Source organism: Prionailurus viverrinus, chromosome B1, assembly GCF_022837055.1.
Source record: "Prionailurus viverrinus isolate Anna chromosome B1, UM_Priviv_1.0, whole genome shotgun sequence".
NCBI lineage: Eukaryota > Metazoa > Chordata > Mammalia > Carnivora > Felidae > Prionailurus > Prionailurus viverrinus.
In genome coordinates this window covers 153031404-153057270 of record NC_062564.1, presented here as the reverse complement: position 1 = coordinate 153057270, position 25867 = coordinate 153031404, and the positions used below count along the sequence as shown (strand labels likewise).

General features: G+C 33.6%; 1 protein-coding gene across 3 annotated transcripts in view; it reads right to left on the bottom strand.

The window, feature by feature from the left end:
- Window positions 1-25867, bottom strand: part of EPHA5 (EPH receptor A5) — a 351005-nt gene that overhangs the window by 50033 nt on the left and 275105 nt on the right. The window contains exon 9 of one of the 3 annotated variants that reach the window (XM_047857341.1): window positions 3332-3397. The exons of the other annotated variants lie outside the window; for them this stretch is intronic. Within the exon in view, the coding sequence (XP_047713297.1) occupies window positions 3332-3397 (66 nt within the window). The remainder of the gene's footprint in view (window positions 1-3331; window positions 3398-25867) is intronic. 3 annotated transcript variants of the gene reach the window in all.

Below are 25867 nucleotides of genomic sequence, written 5' to 3'. Positions count from 1 at the left end.
AGGCTATTTTGGGACCATGAGATCTTTCAGATGGACTTAAAAAAATATTATGCTATAAACATATTTTGCTGTTTGTAAACATAAACACAAATGCATATTAAGGGATAAATTATAATACTATTCTAGAAATTACATACATTAACATCTTACTTGCACTAAAAAACAATTTATTCAACATTGGGTATTTGTAAAAATAGATTTTTTTTTGAGAAGTAAAATAATAGAATCTCAAACCAGCTGTGATGGCATATAGTCAAAGATCAAAGCTAAAAATGTAGGCAATATGGGGCATGGTGTAACTAAAATTTAGGCATCAGGTTTCATTCAGAAATATTACAGAAATATCTTCTATCATTGGATAGATTTAAGTCAATGAAGAAAGAGTATTTGAAATATTAACATTATTATATATCTGTACAGATTTCATAACAAGTGGGCAAGTAGAGTGATGAAAAATACTTTGAGATCAAAGGTGGCAACATCGAATTACCAATATCATCTTATAAATGACACATCATGTATTTGAAATACATTTGGTTTTCTAATGGAAGATAGAGCAAAGCTCAGAACTCTGGAGCATTGAGGAAGTTTTAATATAGTTGAACTGTAGAACCAAAGACCTAAATCAATGTCTTCAAAATTATGCTTCTCAGATCCTGAGATTTCCATAAGGTATATCAAGGTACCTTTAAAAGCCAGTGAATTTACGGTGGGCAATTTTAATGTATATGCGTTGCATTATATTAAGGTCAAAACCAACCACACATGAGTGGTCTTTCCAGGAATGAAAAACAGTGACATTCCAATATCCCCAAAAGTCTAACAACCTTTGTTCTGTAATTGTAAATATGTCTATTCACAAATGATGATGATAGAGACTTTCCTTTGAAAATTTTTATGTGGTAATTGACTTATACTGATATGATTATACATATGAAATTAGGTGATAAGATTTCAGTTAAGATTTTTCAGTATTTTACTGACTCTACTAGGAAAATTATTCTTCTCAGCCTTTAATTTCCATTATAAAAGATTGTTTTCTCATCAATGCTTTAATCTAAACAAATACTATCTTTTTTTTAAAATTTTTTTTAATGTTTATTTATTTTTGGGACAGAGAGAGACAGAGCATGAATGGTGGAAGGGCAAGGAAAGAGGGAGACACAGAATCGGAAGCAGGCTGCAGGCTCTGAGCCATCAGCCCAGAGCCCGACGCGGGGCTCGAACTCACGGACCGCGAGATCGTGACCCGGGTGAAGTCGGACGCTTAACCGACTGAGCCACCCAGGTGCCCCAACAAATACTATCTTTAACTGAAACTTCTTAGTGACTTAAAATTCAATTATAAAATGGAGTTTCAGAAAGCTGTTTAACAATAAACATATTTGAAACTTCCATTCTTTCCCAGTAGTGATTTTGGACAACTCTCTTACAGTCTAATTATATAAGATAAATGATGTTTGTTTCTTTGCTTTATTTTGTTTCATTTCACTAAGAATGCATTAAAAACATTCTGGATCTTTCATTTATTTTTCCACAAAAACTGTTGGCATTTTATTAAGTATCTAAGCATATTTGTGGCTAAATCATTCATTCATTCATTCAGTGTACGCACACATACATACACACATAAATATACATACACACACAAATCCCTCACTGCCTCCACAACTGCTAGCATTATTTGAAAAAAAATATTAGAAAAATTATTGTGTTATCTTAGGGTTTTTTGTGAAGGAAGCATTCTGCCTTTCCACTTTTCCTTAAATCAAGCATTTAAGATCTAGCTAAAGTTTGTTTTTGCCAATACTTCTAAGTCATGTCTTCATGAATGTTCATACTCTCATTATCTTTGAGATTTACTTCAAGGTAGGCCCGTATTTTGATCTTTTTTTCCAAGATGTAAAATCTGCCTATTCTGCATCAGTGATGATTTATCTCTTATGACAATTCTACTTAAGACTCAAGTAGCTTGAACAATTCAGCAACCATTTTTGTTTGTTTGTTTTAGCTTTTCATACAGCAGTTTAAAAAAAAATCACAGTGTAAAGCCATATTTATGTTATACTTTAGCCATTGCCAGATTTCAGGAATTTGTGGTTTGTCATCAAAGCCCCATGCTCATAAAAGAATTTGTGGAGTAAATGAAATCATGTGGAATAAATCTCTGCTTTCATATTAACCTCAAAATTTTCCTTCAAATACACAATTTTCAAAAGGTTGAGAAAAAGATCTCTGATTTTTGGCAACCTGCTTGTAACTTTCTCCTGTTCTCAGAAGATCACTGATATCCACTCCACCATTTCTCACATGTACACACGCATGCATACATATTCACACCAGTTTTTGTAATCAACAAATATTAATTTACACCTAGAGAATACAAGTTACAATTTACAGTACCCCAAGGAAGCCCTATACTTCTCTAAAATGCATTTCAGAATATCTTTCCCCAGCAAGTTTTACCTACAGATAAGAGCTCAATACAGTAGTACAGCGATGTAGAATTTTTAATCTGGGAAGAAATTATCTACATTATTTCACTTTTAACATGATAGCACACTCTTGTGCAGGAGTCCCTCTAAATCTGTGAATAGAGCTCTCTGATCTTTTGGCCTAGCCTATAGTTTTATAGCTATAACCCAGATATATATTTAGGATTTGCATTTGTAAGTAATTAAAACTAGCCCTTTGGACCCTGATCTCCAATATGTGCATATTTTTTACTTCACCGGTATCAAATTAGAAATATCACTTCAAATACCTGAAATTATTCACGCTTAAAATATTAAAAAAACATTTAAAATTACATGTGGTTCTGTTCTCCAATGCCACATATATCCACAATGATTACCAAAAAAAAAAAAAAAATCCAGTTAAGTTATGGTCATTCCATGGTTCTTAGAGAGAAATGGTGATTTGAAGTAGCATTTCGTCAAGAGGTAGCATTCCATTTCCATATATGATATGATTTTCATCTTAATGGAACAACAAACACACAAACATGTTAAATGTGAAACAGATGCTACAATCTACAATCTTACAGCTTCTGGTTTAAATCAGGACCACAGTAAAAGCTTTGGAAGAGAAGTATGAATGCTTGAGATAAGGATGATGTGCTCTATGTATATTTTATTGACAACTATCCCTTGTGAAATCACTTGTTAAGATTCCCCTTTGGAAATTGGTTTCCATCTACTCTCCTTTTAGGCATACCTGGTGCACTAACTGTTAAAATGTACACAAATGGAGAAAAAAAAAAAGGAATGCTGACGATAATACATAGAGGTGGGACATTACATAGGAGTGAAAGCAGGAGGGGAACACTAACCATATTAGGCTTGGATGGGCAACAGCGCACAGGGAAGAAGCCCTTCCACAGCCACATTCGCAGCAACTGAAAAGCAAACAAGAGAGCCCAAGATAAGGAAGAGATCCCACTCCCTCAGTATAGCATAAAGACACTATGAATTTAGACAGGTGTCAGCTTTGCTTTTCAAAAGCAAAATCCCTAAATGCATTACAATGAAACTTCTTCCACAATGCCTTTCAAATTAAAAAGCATTTTATGGATTTAAGAAATACAGAGCTATATTAAATAGTTATTTTTATTTTTCTTAAAATGCTTATTCAGTAGGAAATATGAGCCAATGTATTTGATTATGCAATTAATATAGACATACAAACAAAAATGTAAGCCCACTTAAATATATCTTTCCTCAGGAATTCCTGCAAAATTTATATTCAGAAGACATGCTAAATTGTCCTTTAAATACATGTTTGCATAGAACCTATAAATTTAGGAGGGAGAGTAATGTCCTGTCCATTTGACCCACTGATTTCTTATGCCAGTGGCATTATTTATCACAGCTTATCAAGATGTTATGCTTACATGACTTCTCCAATCACCTATGGAAGGCTACCAATTTAAATTTACATATTCAGGTTTAAAAAATGCATCTCCAAATATATATTTGTAGAGCTATTGCTATATTAAAAAAAGCAAACTACATATAATACATGCACTTTTCTGGATACTGCAACATTCAAGATTCTTTCAAATTTTTCACATATTCATAAAAAATCCAGAAAATACCAAGTAAATTATTTTATAAAATGCACTTTGTTGTTAGAAACCACATAAACTGATCACAAGATATAACATAGAATTTATTTAGTGCTTCAATGCATTCATTTGTCTATATATTTTATGAATAGCATTCATAGTGATTTCAAGAGAACTGAGAAATGAGCTCAGCAATGATACCATAAACCAGCAGGCCAAGGGTTTTTTTTTTCTAAAATCTGTCTGTTTTGAACTTTAATTACTTGAAATGCATCTACTCTATTTTATAACAAATAAAGAGAAGAAGATAAAATATAAACATACAACAAATTTGGAAATGCTAACAAAGGTAGGCAAATATTTCCAAATTAAATTTCAATGGGTCTTTTTCAAAGGAAAAGTAGGCAATGTTTTATATATTTTTTTTTTCTTTTTTTTTCCGGAAAACTGATGATGTTTTAATTTTTAGGACTAGTAATTGTCTGGAAATTTGACTGTCACTAAAGTGAAATCCTAGTAAATAAAAATGTTTCCTGTGACATTTATTTCCTATTTGACTATTTATTGTAATGCATTTTTTAAAATATGCCAAAACTTATTTCACTGTGGAGATAATGAAATACAAAGTTACAGGATATCAAAATACTGAAATACTTAAAGATTAGGTAAAACATCTGTGAAATACTTTGGCAGATCTTGATATATTTCTTTGTAATTCCATTTATTTCATAAATATCTTAAACACTGATCTCTTCTATAAATTAATTTTCCTAATGTTTTTTTTATATTAGCACTCAGATTATGGGTTGATAAACTACAGCCCATGAACCAAAACTAGCCCCCCACTTATTTTTGTAAATGCAGTGTTGTTAGAACACTGCCACACTCTACTTGTTATTTGTGGCTTGTTTAGTGTTGTTCTGACATAGTTGAGTAGTTATGATGGACAATGTACGCTCTGCAAAGGCTAAAACACTTACTATCTGTCCTTAAAGAATGTTTGACTTCTTTTCTTAGACTATCAGTTTCCTAAGATGAGGATGATTCTTTAATCGTTTTATTTCTTCGCAGTTTAAACGAAATGAATGACATCCGCAAGTAGTCAGTGCTTTACTGTAACTGATATTAACAATGGCACAATTATTTAAATTTACTGATAGCTATGAATGTAGAAAGTTTGCATGTATGTGTTAATTTCAAACAACACATTTTCAACTCCATCAGTAATAAATAATAATTGTTGACAAATGTATCTATTTTTCAGTGATTAATAAAAAAGGATGATGTCATCTCCTAATAAAGTACAAACATACTTCTAGTTCAGGGTACACTGTTTATAAACTCATGTAGAATTGTGTTTAGGAAGGTGATAACTTCACTGTGGTTGGCCATTACCTATTAGGATTTCATAGTCAGCCAGTGTTCTGAGACTCCAAAAACACACGAATGATTCTAAAAATAATATTTTTTCAGTCCTCTTAATTTGAAAATTATAATAAGATTTTTTTCTTATAGTTTAATACATACACACACATACACACACATACACATGCAATTCGCAGTAACGCCAAATCCACGAAGAACTTAAACCACCATACTTAGCGCTAAGATTTTAAAGTTTTAATAAACTTTAATCAAAAATATGAAATCATGTAAAATCAAACACTTGTGCTACTGCTTTTATCTGAGTCATTGCTTTAGATTTGCACTGAGAGTGTCTTTGACTTGTTTTAAGTGGCATAAATAAATTACCTTGGACAAATTAGTTAACCTCTTTGTGTTTCAGTTGACAGCTATAAAATAGAAATCATAATGGATCCTATCTCAAAGGTTTTTTAAAAATGAAGTGAGAATACATAAATTCACTTAGATCAATATCTGGCATATCATGCATTTTGGGAGAAGAGCGGTAGTTTATTCCTTTTAGTAATATCATACTTAGAGTGATAAACTAGATACTTATTATCTCAGATGAATTAGCTTTTTGATGATCCATATAATATCATCATACTAAGTATTTCCATTTACAGTGTAACTAAATAGCTAATTATATTCAGACCGATTCATATAAATACAAAATGGTCAATGTAATTTTTTGGGGGAAAAACTCAGTTCTACAAAATATATTTTGTAAGGATTTAGTGATCACAGCACCCAATGTATTATTCTGTTATCAAGAAGATTAAAACTGAAGTTCCTTTTCTATGAATATCTGAAGCAGTATAGCCCCCCCCCCCCACCCAAGTAAATGTTTTAAAATAAAGTCTGAGGATGCTGTCACAGTAACACCTCAGCACCAGATGGTATACGTGTTCTTTCCTTAATCAATACATACTTGAAGTACAGGTTGAAAATGCTTACAAGCCTCAGAGATAATTTAGAAATAGAAACCAAAATGTGCTAGAAATAGCAGCCAATCTAATTTATGTGAGCTATGGTTCAACACAGCACATCTGCATTCTCATCAGTTTTTAGCACCTGGAAGTCTGTAAGTAACGGCACGCAGCTATAACAAGTTTTATCCAAGTTTAAAATAGTTTAGCTCTCCCAGGCTTATAATGAAAAACTACTGGTCTTTGTTTTAACAAGATATTTCGATTTGTCCTTCGGAAGATTAAAATATGATAACAGAAGCTCTCCAGACCCAAAAAAGATTCAAATGAAATTACTTTAGCCAGGACTTACACAGAGTTGATCAATACATGCACGAAGTGTGTCAGTGTAAGTAAGATAACCTCCCTCCTACAAAAGCAAGGTGATTATAACTCTAGGGAAGAAATTCTCAAAGATACTAGATCAGAGAACCAAGACTACAGGCTATGGATAAATGATTTAAATTCTTAAACAAGAGATCATACAAGCAGAAAAGAAAAACACTAAGATCTTAATAGATGAATGAGAGAAAAGCAGGAAGAGTAATTTCACAAAACAAGTACTTTAATCAGGTAACAAATATTTTCAGTTTACTGATTAAAAAAAAACTTAAAAAGGGTAAGAAACCCAAAAGGTTCTGTAGTTTCCCCATTTATAAATAACTTGTGTTCTTTTTTTTAGAATTTATTTTTATGTTTATTTAATTTTGAGAGAGAGAGACAGTGCAAGCAAGGGAAGGACAGAGAGAAAGAGACAGAATCAGAGGCAGGCTCCAGGCTCTGAGCCATCAGCACAGAGCCTGATGTGGGACTCAAACTCATAGACTGCAAGGTCATGACCTGAGCCCAAGTCGAATGCTTAACCACTGAACCACCCAGCCACCCCTGTGGTTTCCCCCTTTAAAATAAAACAACAACAACAGATGGTACTCAGTGGTAGAGAAAACAGAGTGGCACTTAGGCCACCCTGAAAAGTGAACCAATCCTTTAGGAAACAATCCTCCAAAACCTATCAAAGAGCAAGACACCACTGTATAGCAAAAGAATGAAGATTATGGCGTTTGTAGTCAAACTAGGGGCAGTCCTGGATGTATCCATTACTATATGTATAGTCTGGGTAAACCAGGCATTGATGTAAATGAGATAATAGTGGAGACTCTATGACAAGGCAGTTTTGAAGAATGAGTTTCATAATCCAGTGTGAGGCTCTTCACATTGTCCCAGATTCAGTGACTGCTTTGAAGTTTTAAAACTGACAATATTTAATAATCTGGTCCTGGGGCAAAGAATGAGGTACAGAAAATATACATGAGTCTGGGTATATTAAAGGAACTAAATAGCTAATGAATATTTTGAAATAAACAAATTATATTTGTGGAATCTATGATGTGATGAAAATCAATAAGATATATAATATTTAATTAGTGTGTAGAGAAATAAAGTGGTAACAAGTATTTTTTTAAGAGCTATTGTTGGAGTGTTACATTAATTAGCATTATGGAGCGATTTTAATTTTCTCTGCAGTTTTTGGGGGTTATTCCATTTTATAATTTTAAGAAAATGATACAAATTATTTAAACAATTCCAATTATGATGTTTATCACAATATGCTGTCATTTACACTTTATCAGCTTTTAAATGATGAAAATAATTTAGATGTGTAACAAATATTTAAAACAGAAGAGCTGAGGAAATTGTTCACTGATAGTTAACATTGACAATGTTAATTGTCTTCCAGATTTAAAAAAAATCTTGTAATGCTGTATCTTTTGCATCTGTGTCTTAATTCCCTGCCCTCTTTTAAGACTTAGTATTGATTTCCGGTTGAAGCCAGGCTAAAACTCCGCAGAAATCTTTTGCAAAAACTGAGCGAGGGATAAAAAGCATAAGTATAATGTATGTGGCTCCCAAACTCTACTCTTCATTCTCCATGCTTCTGGCACAAAGGCATAAAATTATTCCACCCTGAAAAGAAGGTAATGCAAAATGGTTATAAAGAACTTTTTATTAATTTATTTTTTTTTTAATTGTGATTTTGAGTTACTCTGAGGGGAACACCACATATAATACATATGTTGGAATTTATGTGTGCCATTCAATCACTATTTCCAAGTCGTAGTCTAGACAAATTAGAAAAAGATATAGTTATATGCCGTAATTTTTCAATCTTTTTTCTAGTTCTCTGCTTTATTCTCATTCGAGAGCTTCTTATCCTTCAGCAACGGTTACAGGTGCCTCCCTATTATCCCCTGGGATGCTTTACTAACAATAGTCCTGCCTAAGTACAAGTCCCTGGTAGATGGGTTTAAAACATTAGTGGGGAAAAAAAATAAGAGAAACATCAGTGTATCTCTTAGTCTTACCTAATCAAGTTCCAAGCATTCTCATATCTTTCTGTGAAATAATAAGAAACATATATAGTATCTGCTTCTCAGTTTCTGACACAGAATTCCTTAAATCCTTGTATATAGGGGTACTAAGAGAATCTTTTGTTCTAACATTTATCTTTGACCCCAGTTCCTGGCACAGAGCTCCTAAAACTCTTGTAATTTCCTAAGTGATAAGAGCACTAGGAGCATTTCTCATTCTATATTTGGTCTTTGACCTTGGTTCTTAACACAAAGCTCTTAAATCTCTAGGAATTTCCTGGGTGATAAAAATTTCTTTTGTACTAATGAAGTGGCTCTTGGTTGTTTCCTAGATGGAGGCTGGTCACCAGAAACACCTAGGTCATGATTAGAAGTATGGAATTTTCAGGGACACCTGGGTGGCTCAGTTGGTTAAGCATCTGACTCTTGATTGCTCAGATCATGATCTGACAGTTTTGAGATAAAACTCCACACTGGGCTCTGTGCCTGCTTGGAGCCTGGTTCAGATTCTCTCTCTCTCTCTCTTTCTCTCTCTCTCTCTCTCTCTCTCTCTCTCTCTCTCTCTCCACCCCTCTCTGCTGCTCACACACAGGTGCTTTCTCTCTCTCTCAAAAAAAAATTAAAAATAGTTAGAAGTATGGAATTTTCAGTTACACCCCTCACTTTCCAGAGAGGGGAAAAGGGCTAGAAAAGGAGTTAGTGATCAATCATGCCTACATCATGAAGCCTCCATAGAAATCCCACGTCCAGAGTCCAGAGAGCTTCTCATTTGCTGAACACATCCATGTACTAGGAGGGTGATTTACCTCAACTCCATGGGCTAGAAGCTTTTGCACTTAGGACTCTTCCAGACCTTGTCCTATGTTTCTCTTCAACTGGCTACTCATCTTAAAACTTAAAAGTTTTTGTGGAGAACCCTGCTATAACCTTTCTTTCTTTCTCCACAAATAGCCTGTTAACAGGTTAAAAAAAATCTAATCAATTAATTCACAATAAATTACATACCACACTTAAAATGCCTCCATATGGGTCAAGCCCTTACTGTAGCAAAATATAGCAAATTCTGTTCCAAAGTATTAAAGGATAGGTGCCATAACATTACTCAATGACCCAAACTCTACTATTAGTCAATTAGTCAAAGACACGTATAAAATAGAGATAAAATCATATAAGTGACTAAGGTAAAGTTTACATAATTATACATACGTCAAAGATTTATAAAATAAAGACAAATCCCCAAACTCTACCAATCTAAATGTGCCATATGCAGCCATCCCTCAAGGATAAAAGTCACAAAAGCAAACAAACAAAAACCTACTGACTTTAACTTTGGAATCAGGAACTCTTTTTATTTCTTTCTCTGAAAATGACTATTAGGACCTAGAAGGAAAGCTTGATGTGAGTTATCTTTAGACAACATTTCAGTTGATCTATTTTCCCAAGGTATATTTTAATGAAGATTTCTATATTTCTTTTAATCATTCTCATAGGCCAAATATCATTACAAAGCAGGTTCTTTTTCCATGAATGCCACAGGTAAAGCCACTGATGCAACTAGAAAATGTTATTGAACATGTTAGATTCAGTCTGCTTATTCCAGGATATATTTAGGAAATCAAAATGAATTTTACCAAATATTAACCACCTTTGTAAATTTTTTTGCTGCAGGAGTGGACACAATAATTCTCCTTATTAGCAAACATTTACTAACAATCTATGTGCTGTGTTTAAGAATAAGAAATTATATAAAAACAACTTTGAAACCACATTATGCAATAATTCTATACCTAGCCACAGATTAGAGCAACAGGTGATATTTAAACCAACTAACAAACAAAAACCAATGCCCAGGCCTCACCCTAGAACAATTAAGTCAAAATATTGTAGCTTGGTTGTGGGACCCAGGTATCATTATTTTTCAAAAGCTGTCAGTGGATTGTAAATTTCCTCCAGATAGACACTGCTGATCCAATAGGTACTCAATAAATACTTCTTGTATTGAATGTTGTGTCTTATAATAGTCTTAGGGGAATTTGCCTAATGAATACAAAAGGAAAGGTTTTTAATTAGCATATTAATGGTCTGCTGTTAATAAAAACTTCTGAGGTGTCTAGAGGTGCCTAAAAACAATTTGTTCTCTGGTAAGTACTTTAAATAATTCCCCAGAAATCTGTAACCATACAACCATGTAAACCATGAAGACTGGTTTGTTAAGTAACTGTAAATTCCATTGTATTCTCTACCTTTTTACACCACAAGTTTTTTTTCCTAACATTTATCCTTACACGTTTAATTGCTAAGTTTAATGTTTAACGACAGATTCTTTTGAACATCTATATTTCTATATTAGCTACTTGGATTAAATAGTAGTCATAATATCTCAAAAATAGCAACACTATAAAATTATCTGTATTCAGCTTCTCTATTTCTCCCTTGTGTCTATTGGACCACAGACTTACATATAGTTATATGAAAGCAAACTCAGTTTTGCCACAGATTTGTCAGAAGAGCTTTCAAGAAGTGGATATCTTGATATAAAAGATTTTCTTTGAACTGTTACTGAACTGGAGTAAACCAGAACCACATCTATATTTAGTTACATAATTTTACATGTTACATAGACATATATATCATATTTGTATAAAAGAAAGCTCATGCCTTTAATGAAGCAGGAAGAATGGAGATCAGGATAGGGAGGGTCACAGGTAGAGGCTGTGAAGGCCTTGTAGATGTCCAGGGAGTCACAGTAAACTGAACACACTATGTGCATTCATTCTTATATGCCTTCCTTAATGCTCACTATCAACAAACTCAAAACTCCTCTTCATCTTTCAGGTCCAGCTTAAACTTACCATTTCTGTAACAATACTTCTGTATTCATCAAGGAGAAAATAACCATACCCTCTATTTATTCTTGTACCAATTGTTAAAAATACAATACTAACCGTTACATTGAAATGACATGTGTTACTATTCAACTGCCCATGCTATGAAAGTAGGAAGCATATCAAAGACTCAAATCCCATTAAAAAAGCAAACCCTACAGGTCACCAAGGTCAGACAAATCTACTTTGGTGAGCCATAGCAAAAAGAGGTTACAGGATCTATCAAGTACTTATGCAAAAGGCTGCTCTGGTGCAATATTTTGAACAGAAAAATCACACTTCACCTTTTGATACATTGCTTAAATGTTTTTATATTACTCAAATTTGAAGATTAGATGTCCCTACTATATTGTTATACACTTACGTGTATACATTTATATATGACATATGTATTTACATATACATGAACATATGTAGAAATATATACATATATATATATATATACACATATATATATATATATATGTAAGCTATAATTTAGGTATGGTCAATAAAACACTAATGTCTTTTTACTATATTTGGACTACATACTTTTATCAACTATCTGTGATGTTTTGGTTTTAATTTTAAAGCCGGTATCCATCTTGTCAGCTCTTGTCAGATGGAAAAATGTACATTATAAATCATATCACCCTAGGCATGGCCCAAATGGCTAAAGAACATGTAGGCTGAGGCTCAAGAGAAAGGAATGCTTGCTTATTATTCAAAGAAACTGTAGGATAAGTAGTTAATCAGCACTATCCTAAAGATAGATATAGATATAGATAATGATATAGATAATGATAATGATATATAATGATATATAATGATATATATAATGATATATATAATGATATATATTATAATATATAATATATAATATATAATATATAATATATAATATATAATATATAATATATAATGAAGTCTCTAACAGGAAGAATAAAGATTTTCTTTCTTTCTTTCTTTCTTTCTTTCTTTCTTTCTTCTTTCTTTCTCTTTTCTTTCTTTTCTTTCTTTGATTTCAAGTCTCTTGATATGGAAAAGACCTCTGGCAAGCAGAAGTGGTGCCAGAACACCTGTTAACATGACCTCCTGGGCTTCTGGTAAATGGTGTCCACCTTTTCGAAATACCCCTGCCCCCAGTTTTGCCCCTAAAATCTTCACTTGCAAGCCATCAGGGAGTGTGAGACTTTTGAGGACAAGCTTCCTATTCTCCTATGTAGTACCACACCAATAAATCACCTATCTTTTTTCACTGCAGAAGCTTGGTGTCAGTCTTTATTGGCTTGCTGTGCATTTGATAGACAAACTCTCAATCAGTCCAGTTATAATCTGCTGAAAACTCAACTTTCTCATCAAGTAGCAAATAGGAAATAGAACCTGGTATGCATTGCATAGGTAGGGGACAAACTATAAACTTTGACATCTGACCTCAAAAATCGGCAAACAGGTAGGGAAAGGAAAAGTTTGATATTAAAAACCACTAAAAATGCAAAACAAATTTTTTTTCACCTTTGTCTCAATTTCACTCCCCCCTCTTTTTTTTTCTTTCCTATATCCCTGTTTTCTGGCATTGAAAAGACATATAATTTCTTAACTTGTCTGATAAACAAAATTCTTCTTAAACAATTTCTATCCTCTCACTGCAAAATTACATGGTTTCTTTCATTAACCTATAAAATTCATAGTGTTACTTATTTCAAATAGTTATTTATCTGATCACTTACTAAAAGCAATTCACAGTATATTCATGGCTGCACTCCTTAAATTTTTCACTCCTTTTTTTCTTCATTATTGAACACTCAGCTTATAAAAAGACCTGTCCTACTATTTAGTGAAATGCATAAGTGAGAGACTGAACGTACAAAGGGACAATGGCTAGACCAAAAAAAACAAAAACAAAAACAAAAACAAAACAGAACTCTGATGCCAGACCTGCAGCAACCAGTCTAGGAAGCCAAACCACAAGCTCTGTAGCAACTGACCTGAGTGGTCAATTAGTCAGACTTTATCAATAAATGCCAGCTTCACTAACTTTTGTCCATTCTAAGTAGAAGACACCAAACATGCCCCACAAGCAATCCCATAGGATGTTCCGCTTCTAGTTAGCCCACCTCCAGCTATCCCATGCCAATAGCCTCCAATCAGGGAAAAACTGAAGCCTTCCCTTCTCTTCATTTTAAAGCTTTACACTCCACTGCCTGCCGTTGGGTTTCTGCCAGATGCAAGTGATGGTGGCTGATTCCCTTGCTATAGCAACTTCTTAATAAATAGCCTTTGCTTGTTCTCATTTGGGTGTTTTTTTGTTTATTTCCACAGATGAGATAACTTTACTAGTTCAATACAGGAAAATTGCATAGATTTATCCTCACAATCAACTGGCATCTTAGTTCTGTTCTGGCACAATAATAATGTTGATACACAAAATACTGAATCATGTTGCTTTCTCCTACAGGATGATGCCGTCACTGGGCAAACATCAATTACCTCCATTTATAGAAGCCGAAAGATACTGTGAGCTCCTTCCACTGAGCTTTTCCCTCCCAGTCATTTCATTCTTGAAACAGGTCTATCTGTAAAGCCTCTTTGAGAAGAGTATATGACTCTTATGACTAACCTGCTTGTGCTTAGCTACTTTAGGTTTTAATTTATTTTGAGAGAAGTAGAGAGGAAAAACTAAGAATGGATAAAGTTGCAAAAAAGTGATGCTAATTTTGCCAGCTTAAAAAAATATTTTAAGCATAGTAACATTTGTTTTAAACGGCCATTTGTCTTAATGTAGAATAATATCAATTAAAAATGAGTGGGTCAAAAAAGAAGATATTAATCAAAGAAATAAGCCACTATGTAAGTTCTGACCTATTTAGCTACCTCCATTATGGCTGTTGAATATTTTTTTCAGAGTTGAATCATTTATAGCAGCATTAAATTTATAAGGTAGAGGAGTTAGAAGGACTAATGTTTAAATTTAATTGTTTCACACTCAAATAATTAAAGTAATTGTGGAAGTATACTCAAATTATCAAAATATAAGAACTGTGTTTATTTTGTGATAAACATGAGAACTGAATTAATTATGAGATTGATTTAATAAGAAACTAAGTGTTCATTTTCACATCAAACTATTCAAATTCCATGTAAGCACATTTTGTTTTCTATTCATACGGGTCAGTAACATTGAAATCATATATTACAGAAGTTGCCATAAGTTTTAAAACTTGAATATGGGCATGCCAGGGTGACTCATTCGGTTAAGCCTCTGACTCTGATTTCAGCTCAGGTCATGATGTCACAGTTCATGAGATCAAGCCCATAGCAGGCTCTGAGGTGACAGCACAGAGGCTGCTTAGGATTCTCTCCCTCTCTCTTTGCCCCTCTCCTGCTTGCACAGGCTATCTGTCTTTCTCTGAAAATAATTAAACATTTAAAAAGTTTTCAAAAAAATTGAATATAATGGTAATAAATGCTAACTATTTTAATATACACATATATATAACAATGGTCAATTATGATTGCAATTTTTTTATACATACAATTGTATATCAATGTATGGACCCATAAGAGTACTTATATAAAATATTTGTAATTATGACCATATGTGATATCCCAACAGATATTTGCTTGACCAAACAATGAAACACATTTTAAAATTATATTTAAACTGACATGATCCTGGACCAAATTAGATTAGAATGTTTTGCTAGCCCAGAGGCAGTATAGATGAAAGAATATCTATATAGACACTTACTTAGTATATACTACAGGTGAAGACCTAAAACAATTTTGGGAGAGAGTGATAAACAGTGCTTATACTTACATAAATTTGTAGAAAATAACAATTTAGATTACCCAAAAGGTACAATTAACAACTGTATCACATGCAAAACAAATGGTACTAAAAAGTAAACAAATCTTGACACTTCTAATGATGTGTCTTTAGTATACAAAGAACTAAGATTCCACTAGTCCAAGTGGGTAAAGAGCATGCATATGTAATTTATAAAACATGTAATAAAATAACTAATGAGTACAGTTATTGCATATATATTAATAAGCCTATTAAATTTCAAAAATAAAAAAAGAAATGCAATTAAAAATACAGAATATTTTTCTTCTATTAAATTAACAGACTGGCTAGTTTGTGACCCATTAGGTAGTGTCATACACTGTTGGGGGAATGGTAATTCGTGCAATGATTTACAATTGGTCATTTGTCATTTGATACATTTGTCAATTTGTATCAACAATCTTAAAAATATTCATATTCACTATCCTTACATTGAATTATACAAATATGTTCTAAGGACATTAAAGATTGAAATAGCAACCCCTCTCCCTCATAACAATGACAACAGAAGAAAAGAAACAAACAAAACCAAAGGGACAGCATATGGGAAAAGTTAGACATTAGAATATCAAAGACTTCCTAAATTTTGCTTTTAAAATTTACACAGGAAAACTTTATATGATGATGTTATGTCAAAGAAAAACAGAAAATAAAATTATAAATTATGAACTTAACTATACATATGTAAAGATCTTAAGTATGTATGGCCAAACATGAATATTGATTGCCTCTGGTGGATAAATATGATTAATTTTCCTCCTGCATTTTGTCTTGCATATTTTATATAATTTTTAATCAGAAAATTAAGAAATGCAAGCATAAATAAAATACCAGCTAGTAAGAAATTAGGACAATCATTGTAACCATGCCAACTAACTAACACACAGTGTAAAAAGTAGACTGAAATGTATAGAAAAGGCTGGCAGCAAGAGATCTTGGTAAGGTCAAAAAAATCAGGACGTTCATGTAAGGAAATGGCCATTAATCTAAAGTCAAAGATATGTTGGAGCATTGCTAAAGCAGCCCAGCAATTGGCATATTTGAGGTCTAAGGAATTATCATACAGTGGGTGAGCAGATGGAAGGAAGCAGGATTGACAGTGATAGTCACTTCAGGACATATGATGTACTGAGACGATCCCCTGATAGACTTCCAAATCAGGTTATTTAGGAGTTCCCTTAGAGTAGAGTGTTTTCAAAGGGTTGGAGACATAGCAACTGGTTCCAGTCACCCTGGCTTTGGGAACTGATAGAAACAAAGGACCCAAACTACACAAGTTCCAACCAGAGAGATGAGATGTTCAGAAGGACCTTCCATTTCAATTTCTGGAATGAACATTTACAAGCCTCAGAACTTGGGCAGAAAAATATTAGGTGGTAAAATAGACATCTATTTGGAATTCAAAATGCCAGAGGGGAGGAGGGTTGGGGATGATGAAATAGATGCAGGAGATTAAAAGGTACAAACATCCAGTTATAAAGTAAATGTCATGGGGACAAAAAGCACAGCATAAAAAATGTAGTCAATAATATTGTAATAGATTTGTATGGTGACAGATGATAACTAGATTTACCAGGATGGATATTTCATACTGCATATAATTGTTGAAACACTATGTCCTGCACCTGAAACTAGTATAATATTGCATGTCAATTATACTTCAATTAAAAAAATAAGTAATAAATAAAAACTAATACGCCATTGGTTAACATCCAGCAACCATAAGGTTTAAATTAATTTTCAAATGATGAAAAAATACAAACATTTGGAGTAAAAATGATCTATAATGACTGTATTATAAAACTATTTAAAAAAAAGTAGCTATTTTCCTATTGGAGCTGGAGAGTATGTACTAGCACTGGTTTGAAATGATTAATTATAGTTTTTTCAGATTCCAAGAAAGGCTGGGTTTATCTTGGCCATGACATTCCAAATGGCTAGAGAAGAGGTAAATCTAGCAGACCACAATATGTACATATGAAAGAGCTGGAATAGGACTAGATCAGAAAGAGTCAGATATTGACATTAAAATAAATCATCAAGAGGTCCTCATGTACTAGAAAACATCAAAGAAGTGTAAAATTCTGGTTTATCATATATTTGTCTCATCAAAATTTATGTATAATCAAAGTTCAACATTACTTATCATGTACATATTAAATTCATGCTGATTTGATGATAACTTGTTAGATTTTTACATCATCTTTTTCACGATGGGACAGAAATTAGTCATTTTGGGTGGCTCAATTTCACCTTAACATTTTCCTGAGGATGATTGGACCTGTAGATTGGCTTTTTCCTGGTAATTATACTTGTAGAAAATTAAGAAAACCAGAATAATTCTACAGATTTAGTATCTACGCTGTTAAAATATTTATGCTGAACTTGGTATCCTTAAAAAAGTAGCATGTGTTACTGGCATATATGATGTCACAAACAACGTTAGCAGTGGGGATTTATAGTAAGATTCTAGTGCATCTAGGAAAAATAATATTAACAGAAAATATTTCGCTTAATTTTATATTTCTACATATTTTTAAACATGTTTGTTTAAATATTTGCTCTGTGATTAGATGTTCTGTTTACTTTACATTCTTTTGTGTACTATTTCTCCATATCTGTGCCAGATATCTCTTTGTACAAAATAGTGAAAGTATCAGTCAAAGTATTAAATGATTAAAGTAATAAACAAGCAACATTACATGACTTCAATTGAAACTCAGATTCATTTTTTTTAACATGGGCACTATTTATATATCACCTATGGGTATAATCAGTTTAAACCAATGCCTAGCACATTTCTTTCAGGAAAATCAATGAAATAGGCATAGAAGTGTCCAAGTGGCACTAGGGTCACTCAATGCCAGAGGTATGGAGAGTTCTTGGAGGTGGAGAAGAAGGGTTTGCGAGATTCGAGAGAATTTTTGAATCCTATGAAAGCTTCAGCCTGGAGAGACACTGAAGAGGAATTATAATGTTGGTGTAAGACCATCCTAAGAACACCTAAAAAACAGACAGTCTTTCCTTCACTAAACACCACAAAGAGGTCCCACTTTCCCCACTTGATATCTTGTCTTTCAAAATGGAAGTGGCAGTGTGAAGAGCAGGCAAAAAGCAAGCAAACAGAAAAACAAACAACCTACAATAAACTTCAACCATCTTTCTGGCCTTTCGATCTACCTTGGCTCAAGAGAACTCAACAACGACCATGATAGAGATGTGGAACCCAATGCCAGACCATAAGAATGGGAAGAAAAGATAACGGGTCATTTAAAAAAATAAGCAAATAAAACAGGGATTTAAAGAACAAAAGCCCCAAATAATCATTACAATTCGCCGATGTTATGCAGTATTGATGGCTTCAAGAGAGCGGAGTAATGCCTGTAGACTATTCAGAGCAAATGCATGCCGAAGACCCACCACAGGGGAGTATGCCAGTTTTCTGTGAGATTAAAAAGTCAGGAGGGTAGGAAATAATGAGAAGCAAGGAGTGAGCGATAGTAAAAAGAATTTTGGTAAGCAAAATAATTAGGATATAATATGTTTGTAGCACTAAAACTACCACAGACATCAGATATATTTGAAGTCAATTCCTCTACATGGCACAATAAAGAATGCAGCTGTTTGAAATTGAGTTGCTAATCCATTAGAAACATTTCTTTCTTTGCAGGTTTATGAAAGTTTTTTTAAAAAGAGCACAGATCTTAAACAAATGGGGTTTTTAGCTGGAGTTTAAAATCATTTGGAACATTTTACTGCCATTTGCTTCATTTTTCAGCGATGGATATATTCCTAGACATGGCTCAGGAAATTAACGGGGTTTTGTTGAATAGATGGGCTACCCTTTGGCATAGCGTAGTGCTATTGATTTTTCTCTGGAGAGCTGGATATCAGGTTCCTGTGAGAGCCTGTGTGGGCTCTGAGAGATGTAGTAAGATTCCCAGAAACCTAGCAGAGTCCTCTGTCAGAGCATAGTGTCTGCTGGCATGCTAGCATTTTCTCTTTCACATTTTATAGAAATAGAGCTTTGAGGCAGATAGAGCTTCAGACAAAAAGTGTATTCTGCTTTCTTGTATTAGGCTTTTGACCTGCTCTATGCTTCATACTTGATGAAATCTGAGTCTTTAGATTCTTTGCTATAATAATATTTATTTTTTTGCAAATCAATGATATTAACTTATCTCCATGTCATAGAATTTTTCCTCCAAAATGTTTGCCTCAATATAAGTTCCTGAGAGTTGTCGTGATGTTTACGTGTTTGATCTGTGAGAAGTCGCAGGTGGGATATTCAATAATGTTGAGCAATTGAACCAGTAACTCTCTTGGGTTCAGTTTCCTAGGACGATTTACTTCCCACAGTGGGCAATTAGTTGTTGCTATGCTCCTCGTCTTTCTGGCACTATTGTGTCCTGATCCCCATTTGTCAGTTATTAATAAATTATGATCTTCTCTCTAATTATCTTTGATTCAGAGCCTTTGAAGAAAAAAGCGTGTAATCATGAGAAAATAGAAGGAATAACAACTCTCAGATATTAAATCAATACACATGCCTGGATTTATTACAGTTTCATAAAGTCACATCTGCTAATTCATAAGCCACTGAGATTTGCTTTTAATGAGAGCTTTCCTAAAATCAGTATTTACATGTGTGATTATAAATATTTGGCTATTTATCATTATTTTAAATTAGGATAGAATGAGACAAAATATTTCCACACAATATTTTTCTTACCAAAACATACCAAGTTCTGAAACTACATAATCGTAATGATGTTAGAAATGCTAAATATACTAACATATTCATGATACTCATAATCTGAAGAGAATCAGGAGAGAAATCAAACCTGTTGACCTACATTATTATTAATAAAAACTATCACCACTTGATGCTACCAGGTGTATCATCATTCTGGCATCTGGATGCCCAGATGTCGAATGAATAATATAAGCTAGTGAAGACTTCTTCTTCCTATGTAATACTTCTTTGAAATCACTGCATTTATTTTGTGATAGTGCAAAAATTTCAGTAATCAGGAAGAAAGCACATTTATGTGTTAGGTATTCTATTACACTCTTATCAGTGTTGCTAACAGTTTTTATTTTCCAAACTATCAACATTAATAGGAAAAAACGAGACAAAGCACTTCAAATGGAGACTGATGTACGGTTTATCCTTAATTCAATAATTTATGAGGTAGGTTATGTGGAGAGACACAGAAATCTTTATCTTTTATCTTTCACTTACTGAAGAAGAAAGATGTTTACTCAATGTACTATAATTTGCAGTTGAAAGTGTTAAATTTCATGAGAACTACTGATATATTGTTCTGAGACTTCATTGGAAGGAAAAAGGCTTTGGCTAAGAGAATTAAGGAAGATTTTGTGATAGAAAATGATGCTTAATGTAGATCTTGACATGTGGGTAAGGTTTAAATACTGAGAGATGAAATGCAGCATAAGAAAAAGTCACGGAGCAAGAGCCTCTTTCCACATTTTCAGTTCTTATGCTGTGTATGAGACTGGCCCTGTCTGCAGATTCAGGTGTGAGCTCCTACCGTGCTGGGCCATACAGTGTAACCTCTCCATCCTCTTCTTAGTTAAGGTCTCAAGTGTTATCAATTGACTTAAGTCTGTGGAGCTGGGTTTTAGGTTCCTGTCAGAACCTGTACCATATGGGCTCTGAGAGTGAAAGGCAAGAACTCTAAAGTCAGAGCTGGGGTCAACACAGCGACCATTCCTTCTTCAGTGATCCAATAACTGTCTGGTCTCCTGCCATCTCAAGGGCCACTCCTCAGTCTGCTTTCACCAGATCTTTCTCTTCCACTCTCAGTGTCAGTGTTGATGGGCTCCATCCAAATAACCTTATTTTGATGAGTGGCTTTAAATATCACATTTGTGCCACAGCACTCTTCAATCATGTGCCTCCATATTGCATAGCAGACACTATCTTAGTACCTAGATCAATAAGTGTCTGTACTTTGGATTTGGGTTTTTTTTTTTTTTATACATCTCTGGAATGTTTCACCTATATGATCTATAATTCTCTTTTAGAATAAGTCACTTTGAATTTGGCTTCTGTCATATGCAACCAAAGGAGTCTAGGTAAAAAAAAAAACATAGTGGTAATGCTGGAAGGTATTTTCAGGAATCCCGAACTCCAACTTCATTCCTCCAATAATAAGATCACTGGGCATTCACTGAGAATCTACACTATAATCTGTTTATTCATGATGAGCACATATCTATCAGAGGAGACATATATAGAATGATGAACTAAAAGTACTTCAGTTGGGAAAAAAAAAACAGTTTTGAGGAAACACAGAGGCAAAATTAATCAGTTTTCACAAAATGAGGAATGGTCATAAAGTTGGTGGTATTTAATGTGTTGATTCTAGAATAAATAACTTATCTGTACAATTTTCCAGTGAAGGACTGGTGAATAATTCATTAAAATCCAGGGGCACCTGGGTGGCGCAGTCGGTTAAGCGTCCGACTTCAGCCAGGTCACGATTTCGCGGTCCGTGAGTTCGAGCCCCGCGTCAGGCTCTGGGCTGATGGCTCGGAGCCTGGAGCCTGTTTCCGATTCTGTGTCTCCCTCTCTCTCTGCCCCTCCCCTGTTCATGCTCTCTCTCTCTTTGTCCCAAAAATAAATAAAAAATGTAGAAAAAAAATTAAAAAAAAATCCAATATATTATTTATTTACCTTAGTGTCAAGAAATCACTGGCATTAATTTCTAAAAGGTGTTTTATTTATATTACTGACCAGTTTAGGGGCACTTGGGTGGCTCATTCAGTTAAGCTTCCTACTCTTGATTTAGGCTCAGGTCATGATCTCATGGTATGTGAGTTCAAGTCCCAGGTTGGTCTCTGTGCTGACAGGGTGGAGCCTACTTTGGATTCTCTCTCTCCCTCTCTCTCTGCCCCTCCCCTGCTCTGTCTGTCTCTCTCTCTCTCTCTCAAGATAAATAAGTAAATAAGTCAGTAAATAAATAAATAGAATTATATATTGCTGATCAGTGTGGAAAGGTTTTAAACGTTAATTAATACCATTATTTTTGGCAATAGAGAATCAGTGACTTTGTATACAAGAATTCAGAGTTTCACTAAGATCATACAGTTTAATGCTTTACAAGTCATGGGGGAAGCTGTCTAATGAAGAACTAAGTCCTAAAGTCAGAGCTGCATTCAAGCCCTAGGCCCCCACTAACTAACTGTATATAGTAATTTATGTTCTAGACATTTTCTCAGAAGGAAAAAAATAACCCATGGATAAAGATCTCTGCCATCTTGGATCTTTAGACAAAAAATTAACACAAGAAATATACTTTTAGTAATATAATGGCAATTAAGTGTCATGAAGAGTCAAATCAAGGTAAGAGAGATCTGATATGCAGCAGAAGGAATCATGGGCTATGATTTTAGTTAGCTCGATTGAGAGGATGGGATTTTGTAAAGACTTGAAAGCTGGAGGAAGCCACGTGCTTCTCTGGGGCAAGGGAGCTCTAGGCCACAGGAAGAGCCAGTGCAAAAGCCTCAAGCCTGCACCACTTTTACAATGGTCAAGAAACTGAAAGAAGATAATTTTATCAAGCATAAATTGAAGATAGAACTAATACTGAGACATAGTTGTGTGAAATATTACACGTACAACCCTTGGAACAATGCCTAGTAGGTAGTATGTAATTCATGCTAGACCTTATTGTACTTATTATTACCAACATTATTACTGTGTTATTCCATTAGGCAAAGAGGCTTCTCTGAAGGTTTTATAATACTTCATGCCCTTTAAAAATCACTCACTTAGGAAGCTTTATGCTTTGATATCAAAATTAGGCAGAGCTCTGGCACTTGTCTGAATCAAATTACACTCAAAATGCCTGCATATTTTTTTTTTATTTTGACTCCAAATAAGTTTGAAAGAAAGTTTCTAAGTCCAGTGGATTTTACCATCAAAACCACTGTTTTTCCTAACCATTGTTTTTCCTAACATAAAAAATGTGACAGGCATGTAATAAGAACTCATTTTTTTTTTTAGTTAATGAATCAGATCACCATTGTGGTACAAAGAAAAAAAAAGTTACCATTTAGGAGGATTCTAATTTAAACCCTCTTTTTTATCCATAGCTGTTGTAATTCTGTTTATGAAATTCTGTCCATTGATCTGACCATGAAATTAAAGTGGAAACACTTTGAGAAAAGAACATTATCTTCTTATTTCACATGCCTGGACTTATCTTGGTGTTTGATGTGCAACAGATGTTCAATAAATGTTTGTAATATCTGAAGAATATGTCATTTACAACGTGTTATACATTAAGAGATTTGAACCAATTTACAAAAGGCTAAATTTTAATAGTATTTTTAAGTAAAAAAAAAAACACCAAAAACCCTGAAGCAACATCTTACCTAAATCTACTAGTTTTTTTTTTCCTTGAAATTTCTAACATGGTCTCAGTATCTTAATTTTGATAGGTTAGCCTTCAAGTACACTATCCACTGAAGAATTTTTGCCTCAGAAAACTATGAGACATTTCAAGTCAATTGAGTTCCAATTGTTTAATAAACAAAGAGAGAAATAAGAGTCAGCAGTCATACATGGAGCTACAGGATTTGAACACGAACAGGACAAACAAGGGGAGATCTCTCGCTGAGAAAATAATCATTTTTACAATAAGCTGTGACTCAGACTCAATTTATAATCTCAGGAGCATCATAGTATTAAAGTCATACATTAGTAATCTTAAAATCACATCCAAGGTTAAGCAGCTTGAGGAAATTCTTCTACCTTTTCTTCTACCCCATTGGTTTTTTATTTTGTTTTCCATTTTTAAAACTGGCAAACAGATTTAACTTCTTTGTACTTACATGCAAAAATAAGTGGAAATGTGTGGGAGTGCATGTATATAATGTTTGTATCTTTGACTCCTGAGCATACATGTGGCACTGATTGAAATAAAAATCAAATCTCTGCAATTTTCTTAAAAAATAAATTCATGAGTGTGTAATAAATAAGGGATCAGAAACAAAGTATTAAAATATATTGTTTAAAACCAGGTTGTCTATGTTGACCAAGGTTCAAAGAAGAAATAGTTTCTCTACACTGAAAGATGTTTTCCTTTATATGTTCAGTACCAGTAGGTCCTGTTAATTTAAGCTTTATATCAGGTTAAGAAGTATCCAGTAATCAAGAATTAGGCCTCAAGCTTGAAATGGAGACGGTGGAAAAAAAGTAACAATATAATCAAGATCATCTTTAAAGGAAAGGAAAATAGAAGAAGGGCACTGTAAAAGACTTTCTCAAACATGTAACTGGAAGTGTGGAGATGACAATCAGTGATGAAAAGTTTGTTTATTAAATAATTTATATCTATAAAGTAGTATATATAAGAGGAAAAACTCAATAAACTTAGTATATAATAAGAAAGTTATCAATGTGCATTGTCATTACTGATAAAAGAGAAAGATTAAAAAACAATTACAACATGCTGTGCATATCAGGAGGTTTAATTTATATCCATTCTAGGGTAATTAGCTCATAGTTTGCTAAGGACATGTCAATTGTTTTGTACTGCAATAAAAAATCCATTTAAAATTAATGGTGAAGAAAGTAAAAACGAGAATCTAAACCCTGCAGAAAATGCTCTATGGAATATTTAGCACCTTTAAACAGGAAGATCACACAAATTCTAAGATTGATAGAATCCTAAGGTGTTATAATTCTTTCTGTTTTTTTATTTTTTCTAAATTTTTTTTTTTCAACGTTTATTTATTTTTGGGACAGAGAGAGACAGAGCATGAACAGGGGAGGGGCAGAGAGAGAGGGAGACACAGAGTCGGAAACAGGCTCCAGGCTCTGAGCCATCAGCCCAGAGCCCGACGCGGGGCTCGAACTCACGGACCGCGAGATCGTGACCTGGCTGAAGTCGGACGCTTAACCGACTGCGCCACCCAGGCGCCCCTCTTTCTGTTTTTTTAAATGGAACTTTTTCCTTCAAGATGGATATTTGCCTATATTATTTTAAACTCTACCTAAGTAGAAAGACTCCAAGAGGTTTTGGTGTAATCAATTTTAGCCTAAAAAGATTAGAAAGTCTCTATATTTGATTTATGTTTTATCTTTCAATTTATTTTAGAATAAAAAAGATAATTTTTTCTTTGAAGTAGATTAGTCCCATAGTATTCAATATGTTATAATCCTCATTTTTTTGATCTGGTCTGAATAGAAATACAAATCACCAGTGAATATGTGTCTTCAAGACGTACTTTCTCCAGGGTCCAAACGATATAAATTTCCAATATATATTACATTCAAGTGATATTAATATTTTTTCAGTATATAAAAATTA